At 42.9% G+C, this 13,030-nt stretch overlaps 1 protein-coding gene across 7 annotated transcripts in view; it reads left to right on the top strand.

Moving 5' to 3' along the window:
- The window catches only part of TAMM41 (TAM41 mitochondrial translocator assembly and maintenance homolog), a 61,024-nt gene extending 48,749 nt beyond the window's left edge, over positions 1–12,275 (top strand). For 3 of the 7 annotated variants that reach the window (XR_009350800.1, XM_059161763.1, XM_059161759.1), the window contains one exon: positions 2,365–2,498. Coding sequence is in view for 4 of the 7 variants with exons in the window: in XM_059161763.1 (XP_059017746.1) it covers positions 2,365–2,441 (77 nt within the window). In the remaining 3 variants the exon portion in view is untranslated. The other 4 variants (XR_009350799.1, XR_009350801.1, XM_059161760.1 and 1 more) reach the window with 4 other exon arrangements.
- Positions 12,276–13,030: the final 755 nt, after the last annotated feature.

Genomic DNA, 13,030 nt, shown 5'->3' with positions numbered 1-13,030 from the left:
TCTCTTTGCAGATGAGGAAGTTGAAGCCCAGAGAGGGTGTGACACACTGTAAGTTTATGGCCCAGTTGGGACTAGAATTCAGGTCTCTTGACTCCTATTCCAGTGCTCTTTCTTTTTTTTTTTTTTTTTTTAAGACTTTATTTATTTGACAGACTGAAATCACAAGTAGGCAGAGAGGGAGGCAGAAAGAGAGAGAAGGCTCCCTGCTGAGCAGAGAGCCCAATGCGGGGCTCGATCCCAGGACCCCGGGATCATGACCTGAGCTGAAGGCAGAGGCTTTAACCCACTGAGCCACCCAGGCGCCCCTCCAGTGCTCTTTCTAATACAGTTCCCTGCTACGGTCTTTTTAAGAATCTCAGGCAGAGCTGTCAAAGGGAGAGACTTTTTTTTTTTTTTTTTAAGGTTTTATTTATTTGAAAGTGAAAGAGAAAGAGAGAGAGCATAAGCCGGGGCAGAGGGAGAGGGTGAAGCAGACTCCCTGCTGAGGAGGGAGCCTGATGTGGGGCTCAATCCCAGGACATCATGACTGGAGCTGAAGGCACACACTTAACTGACTGAGCCACCCAGGTGCCCCAATGAAGGGAAGTTTCTATGCAGTAGCAACAAAATATGGCTGCATGGTGACACTGAGGTGCTTTAGATATCTACCTTAAATGTTAAGTCCAGCATGTCTGTATGTAAGGTTTATGAAGTTGAGCTGGGACTTATCATGGCCAGTGCACCTTCCTCTAGCTGTGACTTAGTGCCCTGGGGTTGCTGTGTTGAACCTTACTGTATGTACCTACCTGTGTTCTGCTTAGTGTCTTGATTGGTTCTGGCTGGAATATTAAAAAGCACCTTACGTAAGAAGTTTCCAGTCTCAATGCTCAAGTGGATGAGGTTCGCCAAAGTGGTTGCTCCAGGGAGAAAATTAAAAGAGGTGGAGGCAGGGAAAGGAGCTCTGAGTTTCTTGACTAGGCTCAGTTCGTTTGCAAGCTGGGCCAGAGTTTCTGGAAGTATTTGCTAACAGTTTTCCTGGTCTGCAGCCTTTTTACCTGCCACTGCCTCTTCAAAGATTCTAAGTGGACTGGGCAGCTTACAGGTAACAGGCCCAGGTATTTTCAAGAGACTACTCAAACCCCAATGCTAGCAGTCTCCAAATTCAGTCCTGTTACCTCATCCACAATGCCTACCTGTGCTTAAAGTGCACTGCCAGAGGTGTGCATTTCAGACTGGCAGCACAAACCACAATTCCTATCTCTTGGGGAAAAAGACCGTTTGGATCTTTGAGCCACACCCTGAAACACAGACTAAGTGATCTCATCCTCAGTACAAAGGAAGTCGAGCCCATAATACCATCTGCAAATAGGCTCCAATTAGACCTGACAGACAAATAGCATCCCCATATTCTACCCCATTTTACTTCTGTCCCATTAGCTCCCAGAGAGTCTCTTCTCCAGTTTCATCAGCTGCTTGTGATTAATGAGGTGAGGGGTGCTAGAAGGTCAGATATCTCAATGAGGTACATCTGTTCCATCATTTCAAAAGCATTTACTGAGTCCCTACTATGTGATAGGGATACAGAGATGAGTGGGACGAGCTCCCCGTCCTTGAGGAGCCCCCAGTCTAGGTGCAGGGACAGATCAGTAAGCTGATGAACACCACACAGTGTGGTTAAGTGTGTATGAGAGGTCAGCACAGGTGCTGTTCTGGGACCAGGAGGAGCTGTGTCTGAATTGGCCTGGGTTGTCCAGGGAGGCATTTCTGTAGAAGGAATCTGAAAGGGGTTGAGGAGTGTACCCGCAGAAAGTGATAGAATGACATTTGTTCTGGGCAGACTGGTGACACACGCAGCTACACAGCAGCAGGGAGCTGGGTTGGGGTGGTCGGAATGCTGGCATAGAAAGGAAGCTGAGGACATCCAATTAGTTACATACAGAGTTTTGTCTTTGTTTTCCTTTCTCCTCTAAAAGAACTACTCAAGTCAAAGGTTGATGATAGACCTGTGAGTCAAAAGATTCACTTACTCCAGGGGCACCTGGGTGGCTCAGTGGGTTAAGCCTTAGCCTTCAGCTTGGATCATGGTCTCGGGGTCCTGGGACTGAGCCCCGTGTTAGGCTCTCTGCTCAGCAGGGAGCCTGCTTCCCCCCCCCCTCTCTCTGCTGCCTCTCTGCCTACTTATGATCTTTCTCTCTCTGTGTCAAATAAATAAATAAAATCTTAAAACAAAACAACAAAAAAAAAACGGTCTCCTGGGCTTCCCAGTCATCCCATTACTGCTCCACTCCAAAGTTAGGTCTCTGATTAGAATATCATGGAAGCTCCAGCTGAGTATGTAGTCAGCAAGCACCAATTTTTTCACCATCTTTTCTCTTTGTCTTTTAGGTGTGAAGAAAACAGTGGTTTATAGTTCACTAAAGCTACACAAAATGTGGAAAGGATGGCTAAGGAAAACATCCTGATTTTGCTTTTATATGTGTTACGTATAGATTAATAAAATGATCCTTTTTCACAGCACAGTATTTGTTACCTTGACGCACTGCTTGAATTTGAAGATATCTAGGTTTGTATAATATTTGAATTTGAAATGTATGTGTTAGACATTTATCCAAGGGACCCAAATACCTTTGAGGACAAGCAAATGAATAGTTTCACAGGCCCGGGTGGGAATCTGTGAAAGTACTTTTGGCTAGCAAAGGATTGAATAGAACAGGGAAAATGACCTAATGTTCATTCAAGGCCTACACACCAGGTGTGATACATGAACTGCTTCTTTTGATCCTTACCCTACTTCTACAACATAGATATGAGTCCTGCTTTTTTATAGCCAAGGAAACTGAAGGTAAAGAAGTTAACCAACAGAGGGGCACCTGGGTGGCTCAGTGGGTTAAAGCCTCTGCCTTTGGCCCAGGTCATGATCCCAGGGTCCTGGGATCGAGCCCCACATCTGGCTCTCTGATCAGCAGGGAGTCTGCTTCCCTTCCTCTCTCTCTGCCTGCCTCTCTGCCTACTTGTGACCTCTGTCTGTCAAATAAATAAGAAAATCTTTAAAAAAAAAAAAAAAAAAGAACAAGTTAACCAACAGAGACACCTCGGTGGCTCAGTGGGTTAAAGCCTCTGCCTTCAGCTCGGATCATGATCTCAGGGTCCTGGTAATTGAGGCCTGCATCGGGCTCTCTGCTCAGCAGGGAGCCTGTTTTCCCTCCTCTCTCACTCGCTCTCTGCCTACTTGTGATCTCTGTCAAATAAATAAATTTTGAAAATCTAAAAAATAAATAAATAAAAAAAGAAGTTAACCAGAGACCCACTGGCCCACAGCCCTCAAACTAGTACATGGCTTAGCTGGGACTTGATTCAAGCCTGTTTTACTCAAAAGACCAGTATTACATCCCACTTGAGGCCTCACCTGCAAGATATGAATAATTCTTTCCTGGTTTATTCAGACAATTTCTATGATTATTTTCAGTTATTACTGACCATGGAGCTAAAGACATGGAGCTATGGTTTCTTCTGTACCATTTCTATTCTGTGTCTTGAGATCAAGTGGAAGAGCAGAAAATGTCGTCCTAGAATGAGCTACTTCTGGAGAGATGATGCATGATACGTCAGAATTTATGGCAAACTTAGACACCATTTATACTTCTTCACTTTACAGGTGGGATAAATAAGGCCCAGAAAGGTGGTGACTTCCAAAGTCACATCTATTTGTCGACAGCCTAGACTAAAACTTGCATCCCTACATCCTACTTAATCCCCTTTCACTCAGCCTGTTCTACCCACCCAGCATGTAAGTAAATTATAACAAGGCCTTGGATTTCAGTAGCTTTTACAAGATCAGGAAAAATAAAATCCCTCAGCTCAGTATTATTTTCAGAAATCACAGGACCCCTGACCCTATGTAACTCCAAACTCTAACTTGAATTTAACTGCCCTCAACCCCTTCTTGTATAACTAACCTACTCTAACAAATGGGCAGGAGATAGAGGAATGTCTTTCCCTGGAATTTCAGGTTACAATGGGTTGTGTAGAAATAGATCAGAAGTTATGGCCAGTGGAAAAGCCAGGAGAAGACTAAAGGCTCTCAGGGAGGAGAATTTAATTCAACTGGTTAATTCAGTGTTGCTAAGCAACATTAGGTTGGAAGGAGATGGGATTGGCCAAGATAACCATACTTGTGATCCTGAGTAAGGATGCTTGTAGTACATCAAGTGGGGAAGACAGAATTTATCCTCATAATAGAAGATTAGAAGTGGTTGTTGCATGAAGACAAGTTCATTCATTCAGTCAGTCAGTCATTTAACAAATATTTAATAAATATTGTGTGTCAGGAACTGAAGCTTAATGAATAAGACATTGTCCCAAATCTAAGGATCTTAAAATGCAGTAAAGTAGTCAGGTAAGTAAATTGGGAATTATATTTATCTGATAAATGCTTAATTATAGAGGTAACTATAGGGTGCTTTGGAGATGCCTAAAAGTAATGGCAAATACTGGTTGAGCCCTGACAATGTCAGGCAGTATTCTAAGCACTTTCTATAGATTTATTCATTTAATCCCCACCACAGCCTTATATAATAGGCTCTCTATATTATATATATTAGATTATATTATATAATAGGGACTCTTATTATTCCCTAACTTATGCCAGGGGAAACACAGGCACAGAAGAGTGAGGCCTGGCATACCGTTTCAAAGCTGGTAGATGACAGCCAGGATTCAAAACTGGGCCATCAGTTCACAGAGCCCTCCCTCTTAACCTCTGAGTTAGAATATCTTTCAATCACTTTGTGTTTGCACAGTTTGAAGAGAAGGAGCAAACGATGCCCAGCCCATTACTTTAAGAACAAGTAGGCGTTACCCCGAGGAGAAGGAAGAGTATCCAGACACAGAGAAGTGCTTGTTCAAAAGCCCTGAATGAAGAGATCACAGTGTGTCTAGGGAACTAAATTTAGCTCAAGATGAATAAAATGCCAGGCAGATGCTGTACAGAAGTGAGGATGGAGAAATAACAGAGCCCAGATCATAAAAGGTCTTACTGAAGCCTGTCAGTGTATTAATCATTATCCCCAGAGCAGTGGAAAGCCAGTGAGAGATCTGGGGGCTGGAGGGTGGCAAAACTGTATTTGCATTTTATAAAAATCATTATGGTTGCAACATGAAGAATGGATTAGAAGAGGCAAGACTAGGGACACCTGGGTGGCTCAGTTGGTTGGATGACTGCCTTCGGCCCAGGTCATGATCCCAGAGTCCCAGGATTGAGTCCCACCTCAGGCTCCCAGCTCCATGGGGAGTCTGCTTCTTCCTCTGACCTTCTCCTCGCTCATGCTCTCTCTCACTGTCTCTCTCTCGAATGAATGAATAAAAATCTTAAAAAAAAAAAAAAAAAAAGAGGCAAGACTATGGGGTACCTGGGTGGCTCAGCCAGTTAAGCATCTGACTCTTGATTTTGGCTTGGGTCGTGATCCTCAGGGTTGTGGGATTGAGCCCTGCCTCAGGCTCTGCGCTTAATGGTTGGTCTGTTAGAGATTCTCATTCTCCCTTCCCCCGTGCTCGCACTCTAAATAAATAAATAAAATACTAAAGAAAAAATGCCAAGATTCTGGCTAAGGAAACTGGGAACAGTGGTGTGCTATTTCCCAAGCTGGGGATTCAGGAGGAGGCACAGATTTGGGGTGGCATCATAAATTCGGGACTGGGCATGCTGAATTTGGGATGTCTGTGGATGTTCAATAGACATCGGTTACATAGGTCAGAAGCTGACAGTGTAACTGTGAGAGTTGGCAGGTATTAGATGAGGGAGTGGGTGAGATTTCCCCAGGAAGTCTGTAGAGTATGAAGACAGGAGAGCCAAGCTCACAACACTGGGAAATGCCAACATGAAAGGAGCAGGCAGAGAAAGCTAAGGAATAAGGAGCGATCAGAAGAAAACTAGGAGAACAAGATGTCAAGTCATACAGGAGATGGTGAGGAAGAATTAAATTGTATTACTATTCCCAGTAAGAATCTCTTTTCCCTCCCTGCAGCCCCTACCCTATAGGATGACTAATTTTCCTACCTCCAAGGACCTCAGGGTGGCCTTATGACTTTTCTTGGCCAATGAAGAATGGGACTGACATGTCACTTCTGAGCAAAAACTTTAAGAGCCAGCCCAAAGTTTATCATGTCTCATTTTCCCTCTGCCACAGGACTGGGAGTGCTCCCCATAGAGCCTGCTCCCTCGGCACAGGTTCTCTTTTGAGTTGGGACGGTCAAGAAAGGTTTTGTGCAGTCGGTTGGTATCCTGAGTTTTGACAAGGGCAGCAAGGCATTAATTAGAGAAATTATTTTTTCCAACAAATGGTGCTGGGACAATTAAGTAGCCACATCAAAAGAAAGAAATCAAACCTCTACCTCCCACCATATATAAAAATCAACTCAAATGGGTCAAAGCGTAAATATAACAAATGAAAGTATAACACTCGTAGAAGTTATAACCTTGGATTAGCCAATGGCTTTTTAGACCAGACACCAAAAGCACAAGCAACAAAAGAAAAAATAGATAAATGGGTCTTCATCAAAATTTAAATCTTGTTGGGTGCCTGGGTGGCTCAGTGGATTAAAACCTCTGCCCTCAACTGGGTCGTGGTCCTGGGATCAAGCCCGGCATTGGGCTCTCTGCTCAGTGGGGAGCCTGCTTCCTCCTCTTTCTGCCTGCCTCTCTGCCCACTTGTGATCTCTGTCAAATAAATAAATTAAATCTTTAAAAAAAAAAATAAGTTTAAATCTTGTGTTCAAAAGACACCACCAGGAAGTTTAAAAGACTACCCACAGGGGCACCTGGGTGGCTCAGTGGGTTAAGCCTCTGCCTTTGGCTCAGGTCATGATCTCAGGGTCCTAGGATCGAGTCCCAAATTGGGCCCTCTGCTTGGCAGGGAGCCTGCTTCCTCCTCTCTCTGCCTGTCTCTTTGCCTACTTGTGATCTCTCTCTGTCAAATAAATAAATAAAATTAAAAAAAAAAAAAAAAGATTACCCACAGGGCACCTGGGTGGCTCAGTTGATTAAGCAACTGCCTTCAGCTCAGGTCATGATCCTGGAGTCCTGCACTGGGCTCCCAACTCCATGGGGAGTGTGCTTCTCCCTCTGACCTCCTCCTCACTCATGCGCTCTCTCTATATATATATATCACTCTCTCTTTCAAGTAAATAAATAAGTAAAATCTTTAAAAAATAAATAAAAGACAACCCACAGAAAAATGGGAGAAAGTAATTGTGAATCATACATTTGATAAGGCGCTGTACTTAGAATATATAAAGACATTTGCAATGCAATAAATACATAATCAACCATATTTTAAAATGTCCAAAAGGTCTGGATACACATTCCTCCAAAGAAGATACATGAACAACCAATAAGTACATGAGAAGATGCTTGACATTAGCCATCAGGATCGCTTCTCGGCCTTTTGGCTAAGATCAAGTGCATTAGCCATCAGGAAAATGCAAATTGGACCATGAGAAACCACTTTTATACCCACCAGGGTGGCTATCATCAGAAGACAGAAAATATCAGGTAGTGGTGAAGATATGAAGAAACGGGAACCCTCATACACGCTGCTTGCGGGAACATCACAGCTGCTGTGGAAAACTGGCTGGTAACTTCTCAAATGGTTAAACACAGACTTATCACATGATCCAGTAATTCCACTGAAAACATGTACTTGCACAAAAACTTGGACAAGAATATTCATAGCACCATGATCCACAATAGCCAAGAAGTGCGAATAACCCAATATCCGTCACTAATGAATGGACAGATAAAACGTGGTATATCCCACACAATGGAGTATGATTCAGCATTAAGAAAGAACAAAATGGGGCACCTGGATGGCTCAGTGGGTTAAGCCTCTGCCTCCAGCTCAGGTCATGATCTCAGGGTCTTGGGATCGAGCCCCACATCGGGCTCTCTACTCAGGGAGCCTGCTTCCCCCTCTCTCTCTGCCTACTTGTGATCTCTCTCTCTGTCAAATAAATAAATAAAAATCTTTAATAAAATAATAAATAACAAAGTTCTGACAACATGCTACCACCTGGAGGAACCTTAAAAACATGCAAGGTAAAATAAGCCACACATGACATATTGAAGGATTTGGTATTATATTAAATGCTCAGAAGAGACAAATATAGAAAGAAAGTAGATTAGTGGTTTACCTATGGCTGGGAGTAGGTAATGGGGGGCTTGGGAGTGAGAGCTAAGAGATGCAGGGTGTCTTACGGTTTTTTAAAATGTTCTAAAAGTGATTTTCTTGGTAGATGGCTGCACAACTCTGAATATACTATAAACCATTGAATTGTGCTTAAATTCAGTGGTTAGAGTACATTAAATGGTAAGTTGTATGGTGTGTGAATCATATATCAGTGTTTTAAAATGGGAGAAATGGGGATGCCTGAGTGACTCAGTTAAGTGTCTGCCTTCGGCTTTGGTCATGATCCCGGGGTTCTGGAGTCGAGTTCCAAGTCAGGCCCCTTACTCATCAGGGAGCCTGCTTCTCCCTCTGCCTGCCGCTGCTCCTGGTCATGTCCACACACGTACATGCACTCTCTCTCTCTCTCTCTGACAAATAAGATCTTTTAAAAAATAAAAATAAATTTAAAATAAATAAAATGGAGGAAATGTTTCATGGAGGAGAAGGCCCTTGAGATGGTCTCAAAGGAATGTGAGGAGTAAGTGGAGAAAGAGCAAGTAAGAATGAGCACAAAGGCTGGGAAAAAAAGGAGGAGTCAGGGAGTGAGAAGTAGTACTGTGTGTGTGTGTGTGTGTGTGTGTGTCTAAAAATTTAGGGGTTTTGTTTGAGGGTCTCACACTAGAACTTCCTGTCCTCTCTTTTTTTTTTAAGATTTTGTTTATTTATTTGACAGACAAAAATCACAAGTAGGCAGAGAGGCAGACAGAGAGAGGAGGAAGCAGACTTCCCACGGAGCAGAGAGCCTGATGCGGGGCTCAATCCCAGGACCCTGGGATCATGACCTGAGCTGAAGGCAGAGGCCTTAACCCACTGAGCCACCCAGGCGCCCCTTTCTGTCATCTCTTAAGTTAAACTAGTCTTGAGGACAAGGAGACAAATCTAAGTGTCATACTCTGTTTCCTCTCTAATGCTATGCCAAAGAAGACCTGGGTTAATAGCTACATTGCTCGTACCCCTCTACTAGAAGACAAGGTTCCTCAGCCTGCTCCCAGAGAGGTTGCTGGGACCTTTGAATTGAGAATCTATGAACCTCATCATGTGAGGAAGCAGAGCTAAAGTAATGGGCCATGGTGACATCCAATCTTACCTGACCGGTGTATCAAGTAGCAGGTTTCTCCCTATTCTTTTACAGAAATTGGAGACACAAGTATGATTCCTAAAACTGGAGCAACCTGGGGGGCCTGAGTGGCTCAGTCAGTTAAGTGGTTAAGCAGCTGTCTTCCGCTCAAGTCATGATTGCAGGGTACTAGGATCCACTCCCATATCAGTGTCCCTGCTCAGCAGAGTCTGCTGCTCCCTCTCCCTCTGCCCTTCCTCCCTGTTCGTGTTCTCGTTCTCTCTCTCTCTAATTAAAACAAACAACAACAAAAAAACAAAAACTGGAGCAACTTGTAAGAGGGAATTTGCTGTGATTACATATTTTCCTCCTGTAGTGTAGTTCTGTAGCCCATCAGCTGACAAGAGGCCCACAGACTTCAGTGTCCTTGTGCAAGTATGACACGCAAAAGCCTCAGTCTGTTAACACAGCTGCTGTCCTTGTGAAGGACAACCTAGCACTGGTGAGAAGTCTTAGGTAGATTCCCTGGGAGAACAGGCTCTACGAGAAGGGGGTCTGCCTGGAGGAGGTGTGTGGAAGCATGCTCTCAAGAGGTGAAGGTGAAGGCAGCCATGGGATCAGGCAGAGGGACAAGCTGAGCTGGGAAGCAGCAGCAACAGGGGCTTCAGTCATTCTTCCAGGGTAGCTCTGGAGCTGGGTGGCCTTGCAGGGTGGTCCCAAATCAAGACAAGCAGGCAGGCCTTACCAAGGCAACAACTGGTTATTGGATGTGGGGCCTACTACCCTTGGTGAGGCAACTCCCTTTGGCTGGTGACAGAGCTCACAGAAAGACTCAGCTGTGAGCCATCAGCCATCAACAGTCCCAGCAGCTGGAGGAACATTTGATCTGGTTCTGGAAGGAAATCTGAATGGTGCTGAAGTCCAAAGGGCCTTCTGGACCTTTTTTAGCTGGTAAAACCTCAGACCCACCCACCATAAAATATATACAGAAGAAATATTCAAACATGAAACATTTATATGCTAACACTCTTCTTGAGCACTTTTCTCTGAAAGTCTCACAGACCTCTTGCCCAATGTGGTCGCCACAAGACACATGTAGTCACAGAGCCCTTGAAATATGACTGGTCCAAATTGAGGTGGGAGGTAAGGATAGACTACACACCACAATTCAAAGACTTAGTATGGTAGAGTGTCCCATTAATAATTTTTTTAAAAGATTTTATTTATTTGAGAGCGAGTGAGAGAGATCATGAGCTGGGGGCAAGGAGAGACAGTGGGAGAGAAGCATACTCTCCGCTGAGTGGGGAGTCCCCTGTGGGGCTCGACCCAGGATCCCAGGATCATGACCTGAGCCAAAGGCAGATGCTCAACTGAGCCACCCAGGCACCCCTCATTAATAATTTTTTAATATTGATTGCATGTTGAAATAAGTATTTGGAATACATTGGCCCAATATTATTAATATACTAATACTAGTATATGTAATACTAGTTATATGTATAATACTAATCGTATGTATAATACAAAACATATATTGTATGCAATATACAATACTAGCATTATTAATGCTATTATTAGTACTAATTTCACCTATTCCTTTTTATTTTTTTATTTTTTATATGCTGCTAACCAATTGAAAATTAACACGTGTGGCTCCCATTAGAACTCCACTGAGCAGCACTGTCACGCACATTTTCTGACAGTCTGGACCTTGTGGGAAGAAGGTCTCTCTTCATTTGATGGCTGGTAAGAACTCTATTCATTTCTTGCAGTCACCCATACCTTGCCTGGAGTAAACTCTCACAAAATGTTATTCAGGAACATGACAATGCAGGAACATCCCATTCAGTTTCACTTACCTCTTTCAGATGCTGCTCCGTAATTTTGTTGGTCAGATTCTTAGTTTCCTCACAGATGGGAAAGAAGAAAGACGTGGGTGTGTCAAGGGTGTGTGAAAGGAAGTGGAGCTTACTAGGAGGTAGTGATATCCCGCAAAGAAAGCAAGTGGGCCAAGATCCCACACTAATGGCTAGTGTCCGTGCAGTCTTCAGAGCCACAAGAAATCTGTGAGTGTGTTCCTGGGCATTATCTAATTCCATCCTCACAAAGTACTGTGACATGTATATTTTCACTGGCCCTATGGGATTAGAAAGTCTGACCTGTTCCTTGGCCATTTGCATGTCTTTTATATTGAAAAATGATTGTAAGCGGATGAGTTGGGTTCCAGTCTAGGTCTTAGTTCAAAGATCAGGATGGAATTTTTTAATCAGATGCATCAACATAGTGATTTAAATACTTACTTCGACCTGATTTGATCCCTGATGGAAGATTCCATTTATGTTTTTCTTTTGTAAGCACACTCGAGTTGTTTAACATAAACTTATTATGCATCTTCCCTAACTCAGAGTTAATTTTAAGGTTTCCTTTTTGGGAGGACCAGATGCTGCAAATAATTTGTTTTTTCCAAATTCTGGAGCTATTCCAGAATATGAAGCTAATCGAAGCAGATAACTGTGAATTCACTGGGAGGTGACCCATTTCCAATTCTGCAGGTCAGATGGGGGCGGATTTGAGGTCGTTTTTTCACTATTTTAATTAGGAATACAATCACAGCTAGCATAATTGTAGTGATGTCGATGGTTTCATTTAACTAGAACAACAAACATATGTTTTCCAGATATTTTTATTCAAGACCAAAAAAGCAAAAGATTTTTTTCCAATAAAAGAATGAGAATTTTAGAAATGTTTAACTCATTTATAAATGTAAAATACATTTTGTTTTAAAAATATGTACTAAGCAGGCTGTTTTCATCAGGTTGGCATGTGAACCTTAAACTATGTGATTATTTTATACATGATTACGTATGTACATATGATTATGTAGCTAACACTCTTCTCAACTTCTCCTTCCTTTATATTCACAGGACAGACGAAGAAGCATCTTCACTTTCCAGTTCTCAAATATTTCTACATAGTGTCAACATATTGAAAGGAAATACATATTCTCTCTATGCTTATGGCTCTGAGGAAAGTAATTATTAACTCAGAAAGCGACCCTGTTGTTTAAAGGGAAAAATGTGGCCTCTGGGTGTAATCAGACCTGGGTTCAAATCCTAACCCTACTGCTTATCAGACCTCATTTATCTTCCAAGAAGTTGGACTTCCTCTTCTGGCAAATAGGGATAATCACTACTTTGCAAGGGTTGGCATGAGGTGCAGATTAACTCACTATGGTAGCATTTTATCCACCATAAAGCTTACATGCTTCTTTCTTGATGCATCCCAGTGAGTAAGAAGTGTGACTCCAATTCCAAAGGACCACAAGGAAGGATGGTAACACTGCACCAGTATCTCCTGGTGTCCTACACTTCACCTTAGCATCAAGTGCTCTATAATAACCCTGCAGGTAGGTGGTAATTGTCCCATCTGCTCCCTGCTCTTGTCACTGTACCTCTCAGATTTAAGCTCAAGTTTCTAGTATGCCAAGTCCTCAGTGGGCTTAGGGACAACATTTATTCTAATACTGTTTTCTTATCTGTAAAACAGCAGCAATGTTAATCCTGACATCACACAGTGGCACCTCAACCCCATTTTGGAGTTAGATTAGCTCTGAATACCTTTAGGATTGAATGGAACAACATGCCTAGTAACACCTAGCTCATCACAGCAGGATCTCAGTAAATAATCATGACATCACCTCCACTGGCATAGTGAAATGATTTTAAAACTTCTCAGCACACGTGTCTCTTGAAATTTGTGATAGTTTATATAT

The sequence above is a fragment of the Mustela lutreola genome, chromosome 2, assembly GCF_030435805.1.
Source record: "Mustela lutreola isolate mMusLut2 chromosome 2, mMusLut2.pri, whole genome shotgun sequence".
In the NCBI taxonomy this organism is placed as follows: domain Eukaryota; kingdom Metazoa; phylum Chordata; class Mammalia; order Carnivora; family Mustelidae; genus Mustela; species Mustela lutreola.
Note: the sequence above shows the minus strand (reverse complement) of the source record. Positions and strands in the feature narration are given on the sequence as shown.